At 37.0% G+C, this 27,048-nt stretch overlaps 1 protein-coding gene across 6 annotated transcripts in view; it reads right to left on the bottom strand.

Annotated features, from left to right (window-relative positions):
• CCDC149 (coiled-coil domain containing 149) overlaps positions 1–27,048 on the bottom strand; it is a 51,547-nt gene that overhangs the window by 6,604 nt on the left and 17,895 nt on the right. For 4 of the 6 annotated variants that reach the window (XM_058838339.1, XM_058838340.1, XM_058838345.1 and 1 more), the window contains 8 exons: positions 24,811–24,918; positions 19,295–19,411; positions 17,752–17,924; positions 16,244–16,328; positions 14,719–14,803; positions 13,344–13,488; positions 7,123–7,199; positions 1,993–2,100 (listed from right to left, as the gene is read on the bottom strand). In XM_058838339.1, the coding sequence (XP_058694322.1) occupies positions 1,993–2,100; positions 7,123–7,199; positions 13,344–13,488; positions 14,719–14,803; positions 16,244–16,328; positions 17,752–17,924; positions 19,295–19,411; positions 24,811–24,918 (898 nt within the window). Of the gene's footprint in view, positions 1–1,992; positions 2,101–7,122; positions 7,200–13,343; positions 13,489–14,718; positions 14,804–16,140; positions 16,214–16,243; positions 16,329–17,751; positions 17,925–19,294; positions 19,412–24,810; positions 24,919–27,048 lie in introns of all 6 variants that reach the window. The other 2 variants (XM_058838341.1, XM_058838342.1) reach the window with 2 other exon arrangements.

Raw genomic sequence — 27,048 nt, 5'->3', positions numbered from 1 at the left:
TAATTTCTTAACCTACTCTAGTTTAATGACAGAATTTCTGTGATTAACCTTTGTTCTCTTTATGGCCATGGGACAGAGGAGGAAAGAAGATGACCCACTGGGAGCTGATTCTTCCTATGACTGCCACAGGTCTAATCCTTGACTGTCCTTTCCTATCCAAGGCTGTTTTCTTCTGCTCTTCTCTTCCCCTGACTATCTTTCTGCTCCTGCTCCACATCCCTTTGTTTATCCAGTCCCTACACTCACTGCACTCATTTCTCATCCACCTTTCAATATCTTTTAATCACATCTTGCTTTCACTGCCAACGTTCTGATTCCTCACTCCTGTGCTCTGACCTCTGCTCAGCCACACACAGGTCGCTCCTCCCTCAGACTTCCATCAACTCTGTCAAACTCCATCTACTCTAGTCTTCCCACCACTTGAGAGTCCTGATCCTGTCCTTTCTTCCCTCTCTGCTCCATATTTTTTTTCCCTCTAAGTTTACTTTATCTCAAAGGAATGGTGCATACGGAGTTTTACCAGCACTGGTGACACAAAGTAAACTCAACAGAATCATTTGTTTGTTTTTAGCAGATGAGATTTGTAAGTGAATCATGCAGAATGAGGTGGAAACTCCAGACTGCTTCCTCAGGCTGGAAACCTTTTCCATAAATTTCAAATTCCTTTAATTGTAGATTGAGTAAATGCTTGCATATTTGGAAAAAAACAAACAACCCAAATCCAAACGTACAAAAGACAAGAAAAAAAACCCACCAAAAAACCCATGTGGTCATCAGTATTTAACACAAAAAAGAAGTTATTTGGCTGTCTCAAAAAAAAAAAAAAAATCAGCTGACGTAGAAAACACACAGCGTGTAAAGCTTCAGCCCAGAGCTAAGGTTTGGCAGTGTTACAAAGCAACAGCAAGAGGGTCTGATGAGATGTGACAGGCAGATCAGACTGCCTGTCTGATCAGCCTGCAATCACAACTGTAATACCAGCTTCACCTAGGACAAATATGGAAAGAAAAGAGCATAATGCCACCAAGTAAATACTTTCAGTAACTGCAGATTTAATTAAAAATCAACAATTAAGTAGGTAAAAGAATGAATATTTATGAGTTATTACTCACCAGAGAACTATTCATTACAGTTTCACTTCTTATTTTTAGCAAAAATATCAGCTGATCAAGATTATAAAAAAAGATCAGCCTCGCTGTCACATTTTATCAGATAATGACATGGACTATAAAGTCAAAATTAAGCCACAATCTATTTAGTTTCAGGACTAACAAAAAAATTGTTTATGATGCTTCATGGTTAGCTGAGAAAAATCTGGGCATATAATAATGTTATGCCCATTAAAAACTTTATCCAAATACCAATAAGCAAATAAAATAATCCATCTCCCATCCATTACGAAAAACTAAGGAAAAACAAATCAAGGTTATCAGCAACTGTCAAATAAAGTTAAGCTTGACTTTGAAGAAATGTTAAAGCTTGCTGTTGGAGAAGGATTTTAACAAAACACATGTAAGACTATGAAAAAATCAGTCAATTTCTCTGGGAAAATGAGTTGGATATTTCAATTTACCATGTGCAATCAGGCAGCCATTCATCTAGACATCACCTATAATGCAGGAAAGTGCTAAACCAGTTCCACAGACTGCTTCCTACTGTGCATTTTAACTGAGGGGAAAAGTGCAGGAATCAGTTAACTGTAAAACAGATGGCATGAATAACTTCACAGTGTCATGTTATCTGGCAGGAAATTCTTTGAGGTGTAAGACCTGATCCCTACCCTTATGCAATCCATTCAATAGTAAGTTTTCAGTCATTCTTTTGCTATTTGTACTGGGACCATCTATCTGTTTTACTTGTGGATGATGTATTCAATTTCTGTGATCACTGAAACTTTGCCTTCTGCTATCCCAGAATGAAAATTTATTACATTTTATTTGGAAAGAAATGAGTACTCAGCTCTCATCACGTTCTTACGTTCCAGATGCTCACCTTGTACTTCAGTTTTCTGTGGCTTATCAGCAAACGCTAACAACGGTGACCTGGACCGCTGTATCACGGGCAGGGTTGGGTCACTGAATGTTATCGTATCCTTCCCACCTGGAACAATCACGGTGTTAGAACTGCTGGTTCACCAAATACAACCACTGTACATCAATGATATTCAAACATACCCTACAAATTTTTAAAATGTTATTGAAAAGTACAGAACAGGAAAAGCATTTCATGTGATCCTTTCACAGCATGGAAAAAAATACTCTTTACTAGAGCCACAATATGCAAGGCAAAGGCAGAAAAGCTGTATGTTTTTATCTGCAGTACTCAGTAAGGGCCAGATTTTGAAAGACCAGGTGCAGTATGCAGCAAACTGAATTAGCAATTAAAATTCAATTAAAAATAGTAATAATCAGATCATAGTAAAGTAATGGATCACTTGTATGCTATTACCAGCAACTGTTCAGCTCGGACTCTCTACTCTCTGTTATTCTATATGTGTTTCAAGCAGGTTCATCATTATGTAGCTTTATGCTTCAGATTTACATATTATCCTGCAATGCTTCCTTAAAACAACCCTAAAAACTTCACATAATTAAGAACTGAGGGAGCAAACAAGTACACATGGCTGGGGAACAGGAGGGATTTTAATCTGAAAATTCCCCAAACATTTCTGAGCATTTTTGTTTTAAACCAAATGGAAAAATGCAATTTTCCAGCTCTTCTGCAGACAAAACAGTGCAAGAAACCTTTCATTTGAGGACTCTGCTGTAGATGTTTAGTCTTTACATATTTTAGCAATGCAGAAAGCAACACCTGCAGATCCTTTAGGAAGTCCTCCACTATTCAGGATGCTTGTGTTTTTAGTGACTGACACTACCTTAAACCTAGAGGGGAAACGGCAGGAAATGTGCAAGATCAGCTAAGCGTGGTGTTTGTGTGGCCTCCAGAACGAGTGCCAACTGATAAGTAATGGCTGGGGAGGCAGCAAGATACTGCTCTATTTATCTCCATGAGAACCGACATTTATGTAACAACCACTTCGCCCCTCTAAATCTGTTTGTACGTTTCACCTTAAGGCAACATCCTAAATCTAATCACCCATCCAAGACAAAGACTTTCAAGAGAACACTGGGTCAGGAAATACCTGGAATAAATCCAGCTCTGAGAAAGTTCTGGTGCATACTAAGGAATAATGAAAGTCAAGCTGTTCTCATGGAGTCTAACTGGACTACTCAATCCCTAATTCCTTTTAAGTGCACTGGCTGCAAATACCTTGATCCTGAAGGTAGTAATGATCTTTTTATACCATTGCCATGTCAGGCAATACACTGCAGCAATATGAATGCAATTAATGCTTTTGAAGCATGGATCTTGTAGAAATCTGATCCCCCTGTCAAGTATATATCAGAATTCTGCCTCCATTAGACTCAGTAATAAAAACCAATATTAACTAACAGCAAAGAGGACAACCCTTCCACTGTAACAAAACATTAACTAAAAACATAAAAAAAGGCAAAACAAATCCAACCAGTATTTCAAAATGCAAAAGCTTCTAGATGAATGTAGTTTCCTGTAACAGTGAAGGAATTTTGTGTTGGAAGAAGCAAATCATACAGGGAACTTGTGGTATGAAAATACCCAACAGGTATTCACACAGTCAGAAGCAGCCACATATCCAAAAAGATACAAAAGAATCCAACGGAGGAAGTAAAAAGATGATGAATAAAAAAAAAATGGGTAGAGGTTTTAATATGAAAGTAGAAAGCAGAGGCTTTTAAATTTATTTCATAAAAAAAGTAAAGCCTGAGCTGAAGTCCCTGAAGATTCCAAGACAAGCTTCACAAAAGATACTTCTTGACTTCCAGCCAGTATTTACACAGTAAACATATTTACTTTCACATTTTTCTCTGAAAACCAGCCTGGTTACAGATAATGAAGGTAAGCTCAGTATCCACACAACAATAGATGTGGCCCAAAGAGTCTGATGAATATTTATTTATTTATTTATTAACAGCAATTCACATCCATTCATGAAGGAGGCACACAGGGGTACTGCTGCACTACATTCTGTGAATCACGATCTGAAGTTGGATTACACACAAAGAATTTCAACTAGCTGTTCTGTAAGCTCAATTTCATAACTTATATAGCTTCATGTTCCTCTAATGCATTTTTCAAGGACTACAGTGAAAAGTACACAGATCTCAAAATACATATAAGTTTTCAGTAGTAGTCAATTTTTCATTTTCTTCTCCAGGGTTGGGTATTTTCTTATAACCTCTGTTGCACCCTATGCCACTGTAACTGGCTACAGCCACAGCAGCTGCAGAGCCCTTTAATTCTGCCCTGCCTCTGCTCCACACTGATTACTGCAGGGCAAGAGGCAGCACCAAAACTCTCTTATCATCCCACACAGAAAAAGGCTGAATCATAGTTGGCTCTTTCTTAGACTTTTTTTTTCAGTGGAAATCTGGAATTTTCAGGAAATGATAGATCTAAAAAAATACAGAATTACCTATCTGAATATCTAGTGACATCAGATTGTGAAAAGACTAAGATGGTGTTTATTATATACTGTTATTGAATATATTTTACTCATTTGTGTGTGTATTTCAACCACAATGTAGCCAAGACAAAGAATTAAATGCTTCTGTGAACATCACATTCTCTGCTTTCTTCTCAAGGGAGGCAGAATCATAAACAGAAAATCAAAGCCAAATCTATGCCCAAACTTGCTTTCTTTTCAGCAATGAAAACAAACCTCACAAGAGATTAATTTAACTAAAGCCCATTTTCTAAGCAGGGCAATATAAAGTCTGGTAGGCAGAATATCCACAGGGAATGAGATTTTACCTTCTCAAAAATTAAATATGCACTTCCTGTTGATTAGCATCCCCATAGTTCATTCAAGGCTTTCTCAAAAAGCAGATGACAAATATGTCACCTAACAAAAATCCAGAGGCATTCAAGATCTTTCTTCAATAGGATCAAGCATATTAACAGCATTTGGAAGATATTATTATCATGGTGACAATGTATGTTATAAATGTTATATAAATAATGATGACTAAGTAGGAACATTAACTTCAGATTAAAATCCTGCAATTTGTAATGTGCATTTCTTTCAGTGCTAGAATGAGCATCAGCTTTTATCCGTTTTTTTTTTTTCAATGACAAAAAATTCCACTCACAACGAAATAATACTTTTTCACTCTGGATTTAAGACTGACTAGATGAGATACTCTCCATGTTCTGCTCCTCACCCAAGCCAACAATCAGCTACAGCATCCACTGTGGTATTCCCACACTAACTGTACACACTGATGTTTTATGGAGCGGAAGCTTTGCACGCTCTGAAAAGAAAACTGGTGACCCATCAGGTGTTGCAGTGGTCTTTTTGACTACCTCAGGATCAGAGTGCACTTGGAAACAAAAATGCACTCCTGATTTAAAAGGCAAGCAAAAAAATCAGCAAAATCTCAGGGTTCAACAGAACTCACAATCCAGTGTAAAAATCCTTTAAAAATATTTAAGATCATCCCTTCTTACTATTTTCCTTAATGCAAATTAATTTTCACATAGAGCAGCCTCTATTTCTCCTGTGGTCACCTAACTCATTTGACTGAGCATCTTAATCTGCTGGATATAAAAATGTTCAGATAACATTTCCATTTATTTACATGCAATGACAATATTTAACATACTGCTAGGATCAGTTACTAAAAAAATATGTTAAGCAGAACCTACTCCCAAATCCCACCGAGACATTGTAGCTCAGGCCTTCAGGCAGCAAAAGAAAGGAAGGAAAGAGACAGTTGTTATTGTATAAACATTCATTTAATGCTTTACCTACACAGATCAATACGGTGCAAGTTCCCACTTCCATTTTTTAAAATACATTTTACGAACATGGGAAATGCTGCATTTATTAGTGTAAAAACTTTATGGAACACTAGTTTGGAAAAACAAAACAAAACAAACTCCTAAAGTACCCAAAACTGGTGAGTTTGAGAGACGTGTTTGTAGTAATGTACTAAGCTGCATTAGCAAGGTCTTAGACAAACATCTCACCTTCATCTCTTGGAGAACATGGGGAGGCACAAATGCACTAAGTACACTACACGTGTTAGGTGACCTAACTGTGGAGAAATCCATGGGAACAGATTTGGAGCTCCAGTTCTGGAAAGAGTCAAGTAGGACTGAGAAAGCCCAAACAGGCAAGCTGAAGTGGAAACATACCACATCAGCCCAAAGAGCTGAACAGCATAGGTTTGTTACAAGGGCTTTTCAGCTCTGTCAAACATTTTCTTCTAGATGTACAGGTTAGGTGGAAAAAACAGAGCCAAAAAAAACAGAAGCCTAAACCACTCTTTCCCACTCTTACTAGCACTGATAAGAATCTGTAAACAACAAAGCCTAATGATGCAAATACCACCAACAAAGTAGCATAATTTACAGTGGTTACAGAAGACACAATTAGGTGCAATGGGAAGAAAAGAAGCAAAAAAGTAAATGTAAATTAAATATTGCACATTTTCCTAACAACAATGTCTATTAGGAAGCAGATTAATCTCCCATTACTTGAGTAATTTAAAACCAAATACAATACTTAAGGCACTATAGGGAATAAGCCTGTTCTGGAGAGATGGACTAGAAAATTTAGGACCATTTACATTTCCAATTTCTAGGAGTTTATGATTCTACAAAAAAGTATTTAAAAACAGTAAAAAACAAAATCCATGGTTACAAGAAGTACAAAATTAATAAATAAAATTGGTTGAAAAACATAATGACCAACAACCTGTGTATCATTTTATGCAATGTTTAAATAAAATAGTTCACTTTTTTCTACCTGCTGTCTGTAAATAATTTGATTACTTCAATATTTAAACCTTTTTTTTTAGCACTTTTCATGTTACTTTCAGCACATATTTGACTTAAGAGTTTACAAAGTCTAGTGATTTTGGTTTTCCACTTAACATTTATTAGACATTTCTAATTTTGCAGATGTGCTGAATAGAACATTCAGAAAATAACTGTAATTTTAAAAATTTACTTCCCTTAAATGAAAACAAACCCTTGAAAATGAAACAATGCAAGCTATTCACTTGAAATTTTACTAACCTGGAAGACTCCACAAGCCTGCAATTTCCAAAGTTCTTAATTTCTTTTCTAGTTCTGCCACTCGATTACCTAGAATTCTTTGGAAAAAGAATAGTTGTTATCCCAAGGTAACCAAAGCCCAATTACTTATATTACTACAGGTGAACTTTTTAATTGCTACTTAACTAGTTCAGTAAATCTGTATGCAAATCATCTCTTTTCACTAACAGCAATGGACAACCTCTCTTGGAGTTAAAAAAAAATTAAATATATTTGTCTCATCTATACATGCTTCTAAAAAAGCAAAAGGCCTAGCATGTACTGGACATTCAATCTTTGCAGTAAAGAAAAAGAAAAGCAACTCACAATATTTCTATCTTCTTGCCTGCAAATATCACTTTATTTTCTTTATAGCTAAAACCAGAAGGTAAAAGCTACACAGAAAATATGGAAAACTCAAGACAGTATCTAGACTGACTTTGGAGTTCTAAGACACAATTTTTGCTAGTCCTTTATTCAGGGAGCTTTCTCTATCACTAAGATTGCTTAAAATGGCAAGGAATATTTTTTCTATTACACCTTTTTTTTTTTTTTTTTTAGCATTGAACTGCTTTTTACTTTACTAAAAAGCTTCAAGCTCTTTAATGCCTTTATCACCCACTCAGTATTCACTGTATTTCTCGGGTCATGTCTTCTTTTGTATCTGACTTCATACACAAATACTATTTGCAGTTAGCTCTCCTGCAGGATTTAACTTTTAGTCTTAATTCTCTCCACAGATCAAATAAGAGATTTCTATCTTGCAAAGAAAGCTCGTTTCTCCAATGAATTTTTGCAAGTGTTTTACAGGCACAGCAAGTCTGCTAGAGTCAAAATCTTTAAATAAATCCCAAACAATACTCACTAGACTGAGAAACCTAGACAAGGCAGCAATTCTAAACATGACAGCAGAGATTATGGACAGCAAGTTTTACTCATCAAATTACAGCAACAGGATAAGTCAGTTAAATTTGAACTGAATGCTGAGAAGCAGCATATCCCACCCCAGCAAGGCAATAGTATCTTCCTGTGCATACCAGAGCTGTGTAATACTGCACTGAGAGCTCCTCAGCAAGGGCTTTATGTGCAGACATTTGAGTACACTGGGAATGTCATTAGTGACAAGATGGCAGATTCTGGGAAGGACGTGAAGAATAGCACACCCAGCAAATATCAAAGGGGCTAAAAAAATTGATTAACAAGGACTAAGCATTTTTGAAATTTCTACTGTGAGGGCTTTGCAATGACACAATAAAAGCCTGTAAGTATTTTAAAGATTACAAAAATATCAATATGAGAGACAATGTGAAAAAGAAAGAGAAAGCTTATAATAAACATCAGAGAAAGCACTGAGAGGTACAGGGGTGTGTGTCACCTAAGAACAGTCTATCACATTCAAAAGCAGAGGAGAAAAGACAAAGTTAGGTTCATTTCCCCATTGAAACTCAGTATTTCAGTAGGTTTAAAAGGTTATGATGGATCTACTACTGTCTTCTCCAATTAAAAGCAAAATTATTCAAGTCTAGATTTCACTTTCAGAATGCTTCCATTTGGTATGAGAAATTCAGCCTTAATAACACTGTTTTCATAACCCTGACATCCAGTTGGGCAATTGGGCTCTGCAGTACAACACGAGAGCTGACAGCAAAAGGCATGGAGCAGCTTTCAGGAAACTCCACCTTGTACACCGGGAGCCCATTCCCACCTTCCTGCCTAAGGTCTCACCAAGGGTCAGCTAAAGAATGTGGAATTCCCCTGGCTTACAGAGGAACAGAGAGACATTATGTAAATCTTCTTCTACATCATGTTAATTCTGTCAGGCAACTGACAAAACAATGTTAATTTGGCTAATGATTGTCACCACAAAGGAGTCAGAAGTCTAGCACTTCTAATCCTTATTATTTTTCTAAGTAGTTCACCACTAGTTCCAGGGCAGAAAACAGAAGAAGGATGCTGCTCTCCCTGCCAGCTAGCCATAAAATAGAAGGAAACTCAACCCTCTGTAATAAGTTATTGCTACTGCTCCTGTTATTCAGGTAACAACAGCAAAGCCACTTTTTTCTTGCTTCCTTTAAATTTTATCATTTATTTATCAGCTGTACCACACTATTTCTAATGGTTTTGGAATCCTCAGAAGAGGCACTTAGTTATTTCTTTAACCTTTGTTGCAGGTTCTCATATTGAAGGATCATTTTGTGTCTCAGAACAATGCTTGGCAACAGCAGAGGACAGTAACTCCACTTCTTTCATTGAGGAATAGAGCAAAATACATTCAGTGATAAGTATCATTCTAGTTTGCTTAAAAAACCTCATTACCTCAAGACAGGTATGGGAGAAATAAACCCTAAATAAAGCTGCAAGTTTTAACAATCAATTTTTGAAGATAAATGCATAAGCTATTCTGAACACAACAAGGTTTATCACATTTCTTCCTTTCCCCTGAGACCTCCAGGTAATTTGCCACCTCCATACATGCCGTGGGAAGACTGAGCTGTGGTGGCCTGGCTATGCCTACCTGGGTGGGTCTTTTTAAAGGGGCTGCATGGGCTAGTAGCACCCAATTCCCTAATCTCTTTTTTTATCTCTAGACACAGTGAACCAGATCCTTCAATTAAACAGGAGGATCATGTCACAGACGCAGGTGCTGACAGCTATTTCCTCTGCTCTCTGGTCCTGTGCCTAATGCAACAGAAGAATTAGTACAAACCTCCTTCCAGAAGGTTTTACAGAAATCTGTTGTTTATGCAACAGGAGCAATGCTGCCACCTGACTCCAGAAGCCTCTTACTGGCTCTGTCATGCTTTCCAACATACATGGCCATGATCTGAAGGGAGCTGTGGTGATTTACAGCACCTGAGCTCTCTTACCTCACTTTAGATCTTGCTACAGAAGACATACACCCTCATACAAATGCCATCACCTAAATGCCTGTAAATAGGTCTCTCACAGTCCCATATCTGGCTCTAGACATTGCATGGAAACTCGTGCTCAAGTTACAGACTGACAATCCTTTTTGTAATTTTGGACATGACTGAACTTGCCCAAGTTAGAACTGTTAAAATTAGTGCAATGTATCTAACCACCAGGGCAGCTTTTATGCTGATACAGCTTGCACAAGTGCTGGCAATTTCAGGAACAAATTGCACTAAAAAGAGCATCTAATAAATGGTTTATTGCTGGTAGAATTAAAAAAAAAGGATGTTTATCCATTTACTAAGCAGAGTTAGGACCATTTGGTTTTGCATTTATGTAACTTTAATCTTGCAACACACTACTGCATGGAGAATTAATTTAGAACTGCCTTTACAAATTAAGCTAACAGGCTTGTGAAGAAAAACATAGGACGTTACTTGAACTTAGTATTAGTAGCTACCAACCACCTTGGGAAAATGATCTGTTTTTTTCCCCAACAACTTCTTTTTTTTTCTGAAAATAGGATGAAAAACAAAGGCTAGATTTTGCCTACTTGCTCCTAGGCACATACTCCCACAGTTCCTTCTATCATGCCACATCTTTAGAAGACTGCTAATAACAGCAGTGTGTCTTTTCCAAGAACAAGTGGCAATGAATTTTTTTTAACAACAGTGCAAGAACAGAAAGTAAACTTCAACAGAACATCCAAATTCCGATCTACACAAAAAAAAATCCATTGTCTTGTCATTTCTTCAGTTATTCAGAAAGCATATCCACCATTCTGCTATTGTAAACTTACACAGCCAATTCTCAATCTGCAAGCTATTGAAGAGGTAGGCCTTAGAGTAGGTTAACTGTATGGGGGAAAGGAAGTTTATATGGTCTGAAAAATCTCATGTACTGATAGTGAGAGAATCATTACTAGGTCATTCACCCATCAAATACCAAATGCAGAATTTCCTCCACGAAATTAAACAACCACCCCAAAATCTCATGTTCTTTACCCACTAAATCTCCCTTTCTTCCAACAACAATCTGAAAGAGTAAATGTGTCATCCAAACATGCTCTTTGCACAGGGAAAGACTGCTATCTTGTGATTTATGTAAAAACTTTTTGTCACTACAATTTTCTCTAGCCTCATATCCTTCTCAACTTCCTATTTTGAATGGAGAAATATCTTCAACAAAAGAATGCATCTTCTACTAGTACCAGTTTATGAACCTGTCCATTTAATTTGTGCACTGACAGTACCCTCACATCTAATCTTGTCCAACAGGTGGCCAGTTTCTCTCCCGTTTTCACAAGTCAGCAGACTTTTAACTTTTTACGTGGCAAATACATGCCCCCATTTATTTGCATCTCAAATAAAGGATGATTTTCCTTGATGCCCTACCTGCATTTCCCCTTTTCACATTAAATTTTTATGTCTTAGGTGTTTCCACTTGTAGTGGTTCCCATTCCTCCTAGCTCTTTAATAGCTTCTTTAATCCACCTAAAGCCAACAGTGGCAAAAAGAATGAGAATACTACATAGGAATGTTTTTGAGGCTCCTCACTCAACTTGATCAGGATTTATCTTTCTTCTTTTTCCCCTGAACCATCCTGAGCTGAATATAACACTTCAGTTCTGAGAACACTCCTAACCCTGGACTGATATGGACTGTCACTTCTCTCTAAAACCTGATCTTTTGTTGGCCATAGAATAATAGCTTTTGCATATATCCAATCTCTTCTCATGGCTTATATGTGAACATGCAGACATAAGAACTAGATCTCTTTGTGTGGGTTATCTCAAGACAACCCATACCCAGTAGTTGAAAGCAGAAAGAGCAGTATCAGAAAACAATCATTACAATGGTATTTGAGAGATGTAGGAGACTGCACATCACCAAAGAGAAATACAAAACTAAGAAAGAACTTCGCAAAAAAATTAAAATTATGCAAAATAAAACAGTGGGTAGTGATACAGTATCGGGATGTGAAAGGTAAAGATTGGTTACACCTGGAACAACAGTTGTTCTCTGGATGTTTTCTTTCCGATGTTACACTAGCAGTAAGAAGGAAGAAAGCAGGTGTTAGCGCTTCCCTAGCACTGCTCTGTGCAACAACTCCTCTTGCATCACAGGACAAGAATTTACTGAGCTGCCATCCATTAGATCTGGACTACAGTTTCACCACTTTATCTCCCTTTAGCTGATTGGGCATTTTTAGTCTCAAATGCCCAATAATTTAAGCTATTAACTGCTCCTCCACTTCTGTTGCTACATCACTCAGAATTATGCAATGGAGTCTGCCTAGTATCTAAGTTACCAATTTTCAAAGTGAATCATTGATTCTAGTGTAATACAGTTTACTTCAGTACTACTTCTTTTCAGGAAAGATGTCTGGCTGTTGCTGGCATTTGGTCCTGATGTGCTTTTGAGAAGCCTGAATAACCTCTGATTACCAGTAGTGACTCAGGGTTAAAAAAAAACAAAAAACAAAACAAAACAACAAAAAACCCACCAACAAAAAAAGAGAGGGTGAAATTGAGTGCAAAATCAAGGAACCACTTCCTAGCTCTGATTTTTATACACTCTATAAGGACAATAATATCAGAATGTCACAAAATGTGTCAAAAACTTTTATATTCTGCCATGATAGGAACTGTACAAGCCACAAAGAATTCTACTGATGAGCAGAACAGCTAAGAGTAAATAAATTCTCCTTTGAAGTTCAGTTCAGATTTTTTAAAAAAAACATATAATAGCAATCCAACTGTGTTTATCTCCTTCAACTTTTAGTAAAGTAACTACAGGAGCAACAGGTATCATCTGTATGAAAGGGCCACTGAGCATGTGTCAAATGTTACATTAACACTTTCAGACTTTTCTAGGAGCAACACTTACTAACCCCACCAATGCTTATTAAAAAATTCCTACACTTACAACCAATTACCACATACCTTCTCTCCAGTTTAAGGGTGTCCTTCCTCCCAGAAGCTTTCCTTTAGCTGTCCCTACAGACTTCCTGCTAGAAGTCTGCTTTGTGTAATTACAGTCACAATAACCTATGCAGCAAACCAATCCTTGCCTAGCAGTGGCAGACAGGTCTCTGTCAACTCCAGAATTTAAGATGAAAATGTAATTTTTCTCAAATCACAAATCTGGTCTTAAAAAGTAAAGAATCAACCATTTAACCATGATGATGAATTTTCTGTGAAAATGAATATTCCTTCCCATTTCCCTTAGTATTTCCTCAAACTAACTTTCTCATAGCTTGATATTTTACTTAGAAGTCATGCCACCTACTTGTTGGTTTGTCTTTGGTGTTGTATGACCATGTTTTTTTCATGGATGGTTTCCAGTAATGCAGTGGCCAGTGATTTGAGATCTGAAATGGATTGTGGTGTGGCTGGTAGGCTACATCCATGATCCTCCGACAATAACTCTTGGACTATAACATTAAAAACACAAATGAGTTTTGGCTTCTCATGCAGAGATGAAACACAGACATTTACTTAGCATTAAGGAACTATTCCAATTACTTAAATGAATATATGTATTTTTCCTTTGAATAAAAGAAAACAAAAGATCAGAACTGTAATTTCTAGTTGGCAAAAATATGGTGGCTTTCCAAGTTGATTGTTATTCACAGCAATAGCCAGAACAAGTATAGGCAGACACATCTTACGTTAACTCAATTCTGCTTTTTGGAAAATTCTTTGTGTTCAGAAGGATACAAAACAATTCTTCTACAGCCCTACAAATTGGTAAAAACTGGTCATTAAAACCTCCAAGGAATATTTTATATTCATTTTTAGAACCATTATATCCTTCACATTATTTAAGACTGGTGTGAAAATACAGTCAACCATGAACTCTTCCTTTGCAACACAGTCTGTACCTTCAAGCCAAATCAAGAAATTCACTAATATCATTAAAATCTCTAAATAGAATCTGGCTCTGCTTCTTTATGTAAATATATATATCTATATGTACATGTATGCCAGTACATGCAGAAGAGGAGAAAAGAGAAGTCAAAACCAGAGAAATGAGTTTCAACTTACCATGACACTTACTACTGATCTCATATGTGTGTATGAATATACCTACATTTAAACAGTAGGGTGGCAAGGTATACTGTTTGCTTCAAAGAATTTTCTCATTGCCTTTCTTTCCTAATCTTGATATTTTCTTTGAAACAGGGAGAAGAGATTATTCCATTTTTCTACCCATGAAGAAACATGGGACGCAAAGATTTCTTGTAAAACATCTGAATGTAAAAGCTTCCAAAACAGTAGCAGATAACCTGACTTAGTGCCCCTCCTCCACCACCCAGTCTATTTTTCATTGGAATGTGAATAGTGAGTGCCATTGTTAGCAGAGCAAAGAGATGAATAAAGAAGTGATTTGTCAGGGTATAGACAGTAAAGAAATATTTTATAAAACTAATGGGGGAGAGAATGAATGGCAAAAGAATTAACAAAAGAAGAAGCAGTAATCTGGAGGCCAATTTTATATTGTCAAGTCAACTGAGAAGAGGACAGATATAGCACATAGTAAAAAACAGGGAACAAGAAGAGAGCTTTTGGTTTGGTTAGTAAGGAAAGGATTATTGAAATTAAGAAGTTAGATGAAAGGAATTCAATGAGATATGCAACACCATGCTGCATTTATGCAATACCTTGCTTTGCAGAAAGGACTCCAGTCAGAGCACTGCTACTGGATCTACTATGAGTCTTTGAATTTTTTCGTCTCTCTAGTGCATTCTAGGAAAACAACAAATAACTTATTTAGATAAACAGTAGTCAACAAATCCTGTCATTAGAAGGAAAGACTTTGGAACTTTGAATTTTGGTCTCAGAGCAACTCTGCAAGGCCTGGGCCTTATACCCATAGTAAACTATGGGGGTGCAACTCAAAGATTAATACTCTCCAGCCTAAAGTCTCCATAATATTACAAAGACTCATTTGTCCCATCATAATCACTTTACTGCAGTCTCTCCCACCACTCCCCCAATGTATATTTAAGACTTGCCTATTTTTTAATAATCTGCTGACTGCCAGAGAAGATACTGCAGTTTCCTGTAGACAGCATCAACTGGAAACAAAAGCAGACTTTTCCCAGCATTTCTTTGGATAGGTTACATACGAAAAGTTCCAACTCCTCTACCAGGGTTTCTATAAGCCCTTTTAGTACCAAATACTGACTTTCAAGAATTAGAAGCAGAATGGTCTTGCTACAGAAGCCCAGCTCTTTCAATTACAGTTCTGTGAAACCCACCAGACCATCAAGATGCTCAGTTCTCACTAATAAACTAACTCACATTTCAAGAGACCCAAGCTGCAAGCAGGAATAGACAATGAAATGAAGTTGGTACTTTGAGGGGCTTTGCTCATGCACAAAAAACAATCAAGGCTGCAACTACTTTATAGTGACCTAAATGAAGAAGTCCTACTGACAATTCTAAGATTACCCTTCTCATGGTCTGACAAGCAGCCCTCCCCCTCCCACTCCCCAAAATCAAAGCAGGAGTGGAGCCCTCCCCTCCCAATCCCCAAAAATTCCTTGGAGAAGAAAATAAGAGTGCATAGAGCTTCTGGGAAGGGCAAAAATCAGTCCTGAAGGTTTTATGTAAAACAGTATATACCTTAACTCAGGAAAAAAAGAACAATGAAAGCTTAGTGACCATTAAGCTACATGAAGAAATAGCACAGCCACCAGAGAACAGGGAAACAAGGTCTTTTTTTGACGGCAACACAGCTGCAGTCATTCACCACTGCATGATCTGCTATTTTTCACCTACCAGCTGGCTGGAAGCTGCCCCCCAGCAGAGTGATGGTTCCCCCACAGAACTTAAAAAAAGTATTTCATTGATTTTTCAAAATACTCTTAACAGGTATCCCCTTGTACTGCCCTCAGCTGAGAAGCCTACAAGGAAGAATGAGCACGTAATTTGTATACATACTAATATTGTTAGAATGTCAATGGTGGATTTTTCTTGCAAGAACAAATTTGTTCTTCATACACATTTAACATGAAAATGAACAGCAACTTCGATGAACAAAGAAGCACAGTTTCGATGATATACTGAGAGGATCTCACCTTATATTTAGTAATACTAGACTTCAGAAGGTTGACTTCCTCTTGAAGTTGTTTTAATCTCTCTTGAAGATACCTGAAAAAAAAAATGTAATCCTTTACTTACCTTCAAATACTGCCTCAAGCAGTCTTCTTTACTATTTGGCATGTTCTCTCTTTGAATTATTGAGAGTTCTTTTCCCTCTGCAGTTCTGTGAGGGATGAAATAACAAAATCTTACTGTTCTTGACCCCATAAAACTTTAAGTAGGGAAACAAATTGCATCAGAACAGGAGGCTGCCCTCCTGTTAGATTTGTCAAGCATGCTGCACAACTATTTTGTATTGGTCGTCAGGTTCCTGGGAAAGAAAACTGAAAGAATATGTTTATGTCTAGAGGAAATAGTCAGGAAGCATTTATGTGTGCCCTCTGTACTTGAAGGTCTGCGAAATGGACACATGAAGATTTGTATATATGTCAACACAAGACTCAGCTATGCAGAACTTTTGCATTGCAATATCCATCACTTACTTGGCACTTCTCATTAGCGATCACAAAGTAGAAAATTTAACAGTATAGCTGAAAAATGGTACACAGTTGAATGAAACAGCAAAGTTCTCTCTAATAGAGTTTATGCACTTGGATGAGACAGTTATTTCCAAACAGGAAAATATATTTTTTATGTATAAAATAAGTATATTATTAATAATACTTATAAGTATATAAAAATATATATATGTATATTTATAAGCTATCTTTTTTCATGTAGTACAACTGCAGCTGTATTAGGGTTTGTGACAATTTAGTTATTTCACAGAAAAAACATCACTGTCAGGGGAGCAGGAGGCTTAAATTAATACAAAATTCTGTGTGTAGGCTACACAAAACAAAAAAAAAAACCCCTGAAGTTGCTGGGAAGAAGCAATGCCTTTGGTAGTACACCTTCTTGCCTAAAGCAAAGTTATTGTAAATGGAAACTGTCTTACAAGTTCTATTTCACTTTAAGGTAATTGTTAACATTAAGTGAGATACCTGCTATGGCTCTGTCAGAGGTTCCTCTCTGTCACCCTTAGTAGAGACCATAAAACACATTATTTTCCCAAGAAACCAGCAAGAATACCTACATGGGTGATTTCACCAGCAACTTTTTTTGGCAAATCACTCCATGCTGACAACCTCTCCCTGTGGAGAAAATTATGTCTGTAACTGTTAACTCAGGGTACTCAAAGTCTCTCTTACCAATTCAAGATTAGTCCATTACAGCTCACTGGGAATTTCTGAATACACAAATTTTTAATATTCCTGGTTGTGGTGCCATACAATGCTGGGAATAAAAAGGTCTTCTCTTCCTTTTCCTTGTTTAACTTTTAATGGGAACATCACTGGCATCTCTGTAGCCAAATACAGCATTGGTAATTTCCTGTAGCCTAGATTCCTCAATATTATTTAATGCTTACATTAAATAATAATAATGTAATAAAACATTACAGTATAAACAAAACAGGCAAAGCAAATTACCAAAATCTCTTAGCTTTCATTTTTGGATACATTTTCTTTAAAGTTTTGTTGTGACTGACTTCCTGATACTCCTACTACAACAACACAGTTTTTCTAGGGAAATAGTAATGCACTCACCTGTTCTCCATACATAGAGCATCTATGTCAATGATACGGTTTTCATGCCCTCCTAAGACATGATTCAACTCTTGGTTTAGTCTGTCAGACTTATCTTGGTAAACAGAACGTTCCTCTTTCACATCCTGTAACTCATCCAGTGCAGCCTGAAGATCATATCTCAGAGTCTCAATCTGAGAAGAAAGGAGAGCTGTATCAGTGTAAGTTTAAACAATAGCTAACACAGGACCCGGCCTGAAAACAGCAACAAGCACATGTTTGAACAATACTGATTCTGGACAGTCAAAAGTCTTTTCAAAGCTCATAACCTCAGGTATTTTTACTCAATTTCAGTAATATTTCATTAATTTGGAATTAAGTAAATTTACAGGTTAGATTTGTTTGACAAAATTTCTAGAAAACACTTAAAATGTAACAGCAAATGAACCTCAATCCCGACTGTAATTTACTCTACAAACATATTAAGGTGGTTTTATCATATAATTTCTAGGACTCTAAGAATTAAGTCAACTAAATAAAAACTTGTCAAAAAGCCTGTAAGTGGAAATTTACACTAATCATAGGACTTGATCAATGAGGTTTCACAGAATAAGAACTGCGAAAGTACAAAATAAACCAACACAGAGGCAACAGGATGAGCTTTGCTATTGAGCAAAAGAGCAAAGAAGACCAGTGTGAAACACATTCAAGGACAAAGAGCTTCAAACTTCCAAGATGAAACTCCTTGGATGTGAGAAAAGTCTGCAGCGACAGAAGTCTCCAACACCCTAGAAAACATGGATATGCCAGAAAGGGAAACAGACTACCATTTAAAAGAGGCTGGGTGATGAACAGAAAGAACACAAGCTTGGTAGCAGAGTTAGCAGGGAGTATCACACTGGAAGAAGACCAACAGCCTTTCTGGTAAAGTAGAGTAGTGCTGCAATTGAGGGAAGACTGAAAAACTAGAAATTCCTCGATCACAGAATGGCTTATTCAGGTTGGAACTGATACTGGTAAGAATAAGTGTGGGGAAAAGTGAGAACCACAGACCTGCAAAACTGTCCAGAAATTTATGTATAAGTGTTAGGGAAAAAGTCTGATGCTGCATTGTGAAGAGCAGTCATACAGGCTTGAGGAAGGGGAAACAGGTCTGATGTGAGAATTTTTCAAAAGAGGAGAAGAAATAGCTTGGAGGCAGGAGGAAGAGGACATTAACAACACTTTTACTGAAAATTTGATTCAGTGGTATCTTTAGAAGGTACATCAGCCACTGTACACTGTGTTGAATACCTGTAACAGCTTTTGCTAAAGGATACCTTTCATTGACATTCATTGACATTCACTGTCAATATTCAATTGTCACAAGTTGTTGCTGGACATTAAAAAGGAGACTCAGTAATCTAGAGAAAAAATTCCTGAGATTAGGATTCACTCTAACCACTACTTCCAACATCAAACAGCTACCAGCCCTTCAAACAGAACAGAAATTATTTACTTGCTATTTGTTTACTACTACAATAGCTCTGTAAAACATGATACTATAAGCCCATTTAATTGTTACCTGTTCTCGAGCCTTCTCCAACTGTTGAACAAGGTCCTCCCGTTCATGTGCTGCAAAGTGGCGAGCCCCAACTTCATCATCTCCCAGTCTTTGCTTTGCTATGGTCATTCGAAGGAGCTGCCATGACAAAAACAGAGTTCAGTAAGCAAGAAAACATAGGCTGTAGCAGCAGAGTGTATCTGTATTAGAAAGAGTAAAGCTGTCAGATTTTGCCTCTTCCAGGCCAAAAGGCTAGTATTATTTAAATCACAGGGAGGCCTCTGAGAGGATGGTCAAATACATTTTTTAGTGAAAAAATCCAGTTGAACAGTCAAAGCATCCACAGGAATTGAATCAGACCCTGCAACAACAGTCATCAGAGTATACAAATTATGAAAGACCAAGAAAACACAGGTATGTGGTCAATGCTTTTTAGGAGTGACAGGAACTAATTCCACTCAGACTAAAACTAGAGAATTATCAGAAAGCCTTTTAATAAATACGTAAATATTAAAATTCTCTGCGGCAGAGAAGTCTTCCTAGTTAATAAGGAACAAAGGAACAAAGGAACAAAGTGGCTACTCCAGTTTCATTTTACTGACATTACTTAAACTCCCCCGTGCTACATCAGTACAGAATTTGTATGAATAGCTGTTAATACATGTGCTTAGGCATTATTTTTTTAGTCTACTCACAAAAGCTAATTCATGTCAAAAGCAAAAAAATGGGCCAGCAACAAAAAGACTTGGCCAAAATGCTCAAGCAGCTGATGAAGTCCTGAGCTTGTGACTGCTGAAAACAGTCTGACTTACGACACATTTACATTCAATATCCAAATCAAAAAGCAATGACCTTTCAAAGACCACGGAGTATTAAATACCAATCTATAAGGCATTCAGCATATACTGTTGTTTATACTCAGTACAACTAGGCCTCATCTTTAGGAGCTCTGCAAAGACCAGGGAAGCCCACCACAATAACCAGCCTGACTTTTCCTGTATCTTTGACTGCACTGAGGAATTAATGCACATCATTATATTGCAGAGTTAGGGAAAAAAATCAATCTTCTGAAGTAGAAGATTGTATATGAAAATCTATCTTTGGTATTTATGGGATGCCAGTCACCATAGCTACAATATGCCAATTAAAATCCTGCTGATGCAAGACAGACTACCAAAATCATCCTTCCCGCTTATTTCAGCTCCAGTTCAGTGCAAGTCACTGAAGCTAGTACAATGTGTGCTGATAAGAAGTTCACTTGTTCAGGGGAAGCTGTGGCTGCAAAAGTAACTGGTTTTGGCAAACTGCATTTCACTATTCCCACAGGTAAAGTGTAAAACCACTGCATAGCTAGTAAGGCTGAGTGCATACTAAGAGATAGAACTCCTTTTAATTTCTTTATCAAAACAATTAAGTCAAAAACGCAACTAGATTTATAGCTACTGGATTTTTTTAAAAAATGCTAAAGTGGTGATGAACAAAAGGTGTGGTCATGTCATGTCATTTAATTCAGATAGATTAACTGAATTTCAGAATCTCTCTCTAATAACAAAGACCACACAAAACAAATGTGGTAACATTTTGAGGTTTCAATCTTGTTCAAAAAAGCTCGAAATGGGAAGAGGAATCACCCTTTATTAATGCCTCCAATGCCTGCAGCAGAGCAAAACTTCTGTGTAACGCTTGGCACCAGGCTAGGAACTGGACCAAAGCTGTCACTCATGCACTATGACCAACTCTCCTCCAGCCCAGGAGGGGGTGAAGCATAAGATACAACTGCAAGCAATTATAACTTGCAAGGTCAAACAGTCTGTCAATAGAAGGAGAACTTTTTATTTACTACCAATTTTAAGGCAAAAAAACCCCAAAATCATAGAGTCTTATGGAAAGAATGCTTTAGAAATCCAAATTCAGTAAAAGCAGCATTATTCACATACACAAAATACAGTAAAATATCAATCCATAAAACAACAGAGTGCTTCTTCCAGACAGTTGGCCAATCAGAGAGTTGACAGGGCAGAACAGGCCAAGTCGTTTAATTCTGCATTGCGAATGTCTCATGAGGCAGCACCACCTGCTATAAAATTCTTCCCTGAAAATGCTGTGACCCAAAGAGACACTGTTAAACTAGAGGTTTAAGGTTTTATTTTATATATTAGTGCTTTGTTATAAACTTTATACATTTGCCCTCTAGCTGCTGTATTTTTGTTTCTGTCATTCAGAGATCACTGAGGAAAAGACCATTCAACTTCATTTAGGTTAACACTACCCCTCAGGATTCAGTGAACAGCATTCACAGCTGAACGGATTTAAATTAATGGCACTTTACCAGAGCAAACTCTTGTTTGTCAAGAACCCATAAATTGTTAACCAAAACAATCCACTGCTGCAAGCACTGTCTTTTTATTTTACTATCACAGCTTTTTCTTACACCACTTTCAGCTAATTATTTACAAAGTAGCCACACTGTATCAGCCCCACAATGCCTAAAAGCAGCATCACTGGGACAGCTGCTGTACAGTCTAGGAGTCCACAGACAATGTCTGCACCAAAGCTGGACACTCCTGATTGTCAATAAAACATGCAGAAGGAAAAGGAAAACAAGCATAACCAATTCTTCACAGAAGGCAGAAACCATCATGTTTAGCCACAGTCACATCAATTGTCTTCACCATGTTATCTTACAAAATCTTAAAATGCGGACCAGAACTTGCAAATATGCCACCTGAAGTCCCAGTTCTGCCGAAAAACACACACACCCCATTTAACACTTCTCCCTGTTGCTGCACGAATGATTGTCTGCCTGGCAATACAGAAAGGACACTAACACCGCAGCCATTGCTCCCCATGCACCTTCCTCTCGCTCAGCACTGCAAGATCTTGGCAGCTTACAAAAGAAATTCTTTGCGTGGGTAGGGGTTCAGGTAAAGGCAACTGAGTCATCTTGTCTTGCAGAAGTCTCCAGTTTCTCTTAAGCTTTCTGTTTTTACCTTTCCACATGAGAGAATTAGATTTTTTAGCTATCTTCTATGTTTTAGTAATTGTTTCCAAGCATTGCTACCAAAACATTAGGAAGGGAAATATTTACAAATAACTACCATAAAGATAGAAGAGCTTTCATGTGTCAGAATTTGGGAGATTGTAATCAATCATAAAAATAAATAGCCTTAGACATCTGTCACTGGAATGCTGCAGTCTAACTATTTGCTGTATTTTTCAAACTGCAGCAACAAATGCTTCAAGAGACTGTCTGAAGAAGTTTTGTTATTTGTGCCAACAAAAATCAACTTGAAATGAGAGGAAAAAATTATTCCAGTTTAACCAAATGCAAGTAATTTGTTATTGCCTGATGACATGTTTAACAAGTAAAGTACCTCCGGTTCAAGGTTTTCTTGCTAATCCAAGTGACTGTATCCTACTTGTGGCAAACATTAAAGTGGTGAAAAACAAGTCAGGCCATCAAAACATTTCTTTATCAATAGAGCTAATGTGTGATATTTAAAGAGGGTTTTTTTTTTTTCTTTTTTAGTCCTGCAAAGCTCTTGCCACTCAGTGACAAAGCCTGCATGAGTCACCCCTGCTCAGACACAGGCAGAATTGTTCATCCATAAGCAGCTTCACTTGCTGCAAAAGCAGCTGTTTGTTCATCTCTTGCCAGAAGTAAGGCTGACGTAGACCAGCTGGGCAGGATGCCCTCCCTCACTTTGGAAAAAGCAGTGAGAAGAATGCAGGGGAAAAATGTAAGAACAAGCAAATTATTATAGTTTTTTTTGGGTTTTGTATATACCACACATTATCTGGACTCCAGTGCCTGAGGTAGCCCAGCTGCCAGTACAGAAGAACTGATGAGTAGAAGAGAATGGCTTTGTGAACAAGCTTAGAATTTTATCACTGAAGCTTGTAGGGAGAGAAATCTGACACAGGAGGAGAGTGTTAAATCCCTCAGAGAGATGGCAATGCTTTTTTAGGCACTTTGAAAACCAGCAACCTGACTCTAAAATAAGCTCTATTTCTCATTTACTAGGAAAGTGAAGAATGTGTTCCAAAAATGAAAATCCTAGTCTAAATTAATCTGAGCCTGATGCAGCTCTTTCCTCCCACTCTTTATTTAGTGATGCACTATTTTGCACCTTTCAGAGAAAGGCACACCGGGCAGAATAACTCCTTTTGTACTTTTCCATTCATCTTGGAGATCATGAATTTAAATTCATGCTGAGAATACAGATGTTCTAAAGATAACTAGCTAATACCATATTATTGGTGAACTTAAACAATGCCAGTTCAGGCACAAGGAATTAGGTTACCAAGATCATATACTGTCATAAGGAACTACAATATTGCTGTTGATATTTAAATGTGTTGTAGTTTTCCTACCTTTGCTTTCTGTTTGTACTTACAAACTCTTGCTATCTGTTCAGGACTGGCTTGGGAAGGCTGTGAGGTATAATATTGATACAGGAGAACTGAAAGGCACTGACTTCTACACTGTAATACCATTCAAACAGTAACAAGCAAATGAAAATAAGCAGTGGGAAACCTGGTCTTTGAAGAGTTGAGCAAGTTATGCTGAATGCTATGCATACTAAAAGTTCAGGTTTCACTTGACCCTTTCCCAGCTCTATGAACACCTTCAAGGGAGGTCTTTGTGACAGTGAAAAAAACCTGTATTATCCCAATATATTTATGTTTAAAAGAAAATAAATAAAATAAACTTAAATTGAAAGAAACAAACCCCATCTAAATAATTAAGACATTTCATTCTTATTTAAATTTAAAAACTGTAGTTGAGGGGCAGAAGCTATCATTATTTGTTTCAATTTTTTACTTTGTTAACCACCTCAACTCTCCAATTCAACCTCTCACTAGCTTGATCTCTGAATATACTTTTGCCTAAAGCTCCAGCTGTGAATGTTACACACATTTGGCTTGAGTTTAAATATTTCAATTAATGGAGACAACAGGAGTTTGATTAATACCAAATGGCAGATTTTGAGCAATGTTCCATATAACCTGCTAAATTTAGCAATGAAATAAATTGGTTATGTAAGGGTAATGGGATGAGGGCTTAACAGAAAGCTCAGTATACATGTTTCTGATCAATTACTCCATATTTTTTAAGGGAAAAATTATGCTCCTCCAGCATCTACTAAAATTTTACATTTCAGTACAAAACCCTGAAAATTATCACATGAAGAACACATGCTTATCTGTACTTATTTTTAAGAGGAAATATGAATAATAAAATATGTGTTTTTTAAAAAAAAGAAAGGAACATAGAAAGTGTGTGAGCATTAAAGCAAGGCTAAATACAAAATACATAGTTAAGGACAACAGAGCAAAAGCAGCATACAAAAATATATAATAAGATGCACTTACTAGTATCCTTTACAGCTTCTGCAGTTTAACTGTTTTAAGCACTTTTCTAATTAAAGTATTCTAGAAGTCTGGTAACCCATTATTTTGTTTTCCTAAGAAGTAAATGCAAAACTCTAGCCCAGTTTACGCATTCCATGCCATTTACTGGCAGTTTGTAATACCTTATTGTCCCCTTGTACTTCTCCCAGTCTCTGCTGAAGCTCTCCAATCTCTTCTCCAAGATGTTTATTTCGATCTTGAGCCTCACTCAGTAGTTGAGCAAGATTTGCCTAGAAAAGGAGCAAATATCAATCAGAAGTCAGTGTCTGTGGAGAGAAGTCTAAGTGGTCCTTGAAAACAAACCCTTGAATTACTCCTTATCTGCCAACAATCTTTATTTTTATTGTTGGTGGTACCCAGACTTCATGCATCATTAGAGAGATAACAAGAAAAGTCACCTGGGTTCCTTTATCTTTCATAGTAGGAAATACATACAGCATGAGTGCATACAGACTCCCAGAACAGCACATAAAGCCCAAACAAGACAAATTGAAAACATCTACACTAGTTCCAGTACTGTGGCTGGTGGGAAGAATTAAATTCAGAATGCTTTGACAGTATTTATGCAAAGATGCCAAAATAATAGTTTTAAACTTGAATCTAATTAGACAAAAGGCAGAGGTGAGAAAGAATTATGACACAAAGAAAAGTCCTCAATAGCATTTAGAGCAGATTTCCAGAAAGTGAAGAGGTTGTCAGCCAAAGTCCCTGCCCCTGCATGGAGCTAGAACATGGATATCTACTAGTATAAAACTTCAAACATGACCTGATTTTTGTTGTTAGGTATCATCTAGATTCTGGAAAAATAGAGGTGAAAGGTGGAGTTTAAAACCCACTCCTTTTCCCACCAAATAATCCAAGTTAAAAGTAGCCATGCACATTAGCCTACTAAGTTAGCAGGGCCAGCAGTCTGGTCTGTGATCTTACAATTAAATTCCATCAGCTTGATCACTAACTAAAAAATAAATCAAATCTTTTCCTATATATGCTATCTGAAAATGAGCAAATACTAGAGGTAAATGTATTCCATTTTTACCCTAAAAATGTCTCACGAATACACAAACATTGACTCAACACATGAAAAGTCTACCAATGACAGCTTTTCTAAGAGAGTTAGAATCATAGTGGCTAAGGTGCAACCTTTAAAGACATTGCCTATGGACAGATCAGACTGTCACCCATTGCCATAAATCTCAAGAGTATGAAAAGAAATGAAAAATAATTTTTGGATCTTCTAAGCATGACTTAGTAAAGCCTCATGAGTCAGTATCTCTGAGCCACCCTTACACATACTCCCTGGATTTGAGGCAAATGCATTAACTGACTGTAATTCATCTAGTGACAGTTCCTAGCTCTCTCTTGGTATTTTAGGTTTAGTTTTAGATTCCCTACTTGCTGTGATTCTCTTTCAACTCTCCCATTTCTCTATTCTGACATCTCTCTTTTTCAATCTGCCTCTTTTACCCGGTGATTCTACTACCACTTGAGTCTCATAGGATGTTTCCATGAATTTTATCTTTACAATTCATACACTGTCAAATCAACAAGGCATCTGATTGCCATTACTGCAATCTTGCTCTTTGTTCGCTAACAACTGCTATTTCTACATGTCCTGCTTTACATTTAAGAGAACTATTAAGAGGAATGTATGAATGTGAATGTTCAGTAACATGAACATAGCTATGCGTGCATATGACCATTTGCAGGATTGACTATTAAGCTACCATCAAGTTGAAGTTTTGTACATTACTATTGAAGAAGATAACTCCAAAATCCAATTGGTCTAAATTAGCAATAGCTGCGAACTTTTAAACAGGAGAAATAACTTAAGAAACGGGCAACATCCTACTTGATGAACAAGAAGCCTAAGTCACTGCTAGAGCTTCTATACTTCTGATGCTTTGAGACCAAAAGTTCAGAAGAAAGTAAGGTAACTTTCAAAGTTTTGGAAGAGATTAAAGCATTTTTTAAACTACTGACAAACCTGAAGACTGCAATAAATAATTTGGGGGAAGAGTGTAATAGCAAAAGAACCCCTATAAATAGCCAATTTACAGCCAATACAGGACTAAAATTAAGCTGCTTCTAATTTTATTTTCAAGACAACAACCATTCAAGCAAGGCAAAAGATTCCTCATGTATGCTTTGGTGGACTGATTTTTTTTCTCTTAAACAAATAGTACAATAGTCATTCACAGGATGAATGAATCAAGGAGCTTCAGAACACATTCAATCAATGGTTTTGAGAAGTACTTCTAATGGCCATTTAAAAGAAAGAATACAAAGAACCTGTGTTTTCAGGAAATTGTATTTAAACTGAAGTATCTACAGCTACTGCTTAGATGCCATTTTTTATTTTT

Source organism: Poecile atricapillus, chromosome 4 (assembly GCF_030490865.1).
Source record: "Poecile atricapillus isolate bPoeAtr1 chromosome 4, bPoeAtr1.hap1, whole genome shotgun sequence".
Lineage (NCBI taxonomy): Eukaryota > Metazoa > Chordata > Aves > Passeriformes > Paridae > Poecile > Poecile atricapillus.
The sequence above is the reverse complement of the archived record's forward strand: the minus strand, read 5'-3'. Positions and strand labels throughout refer to the sequence as shown.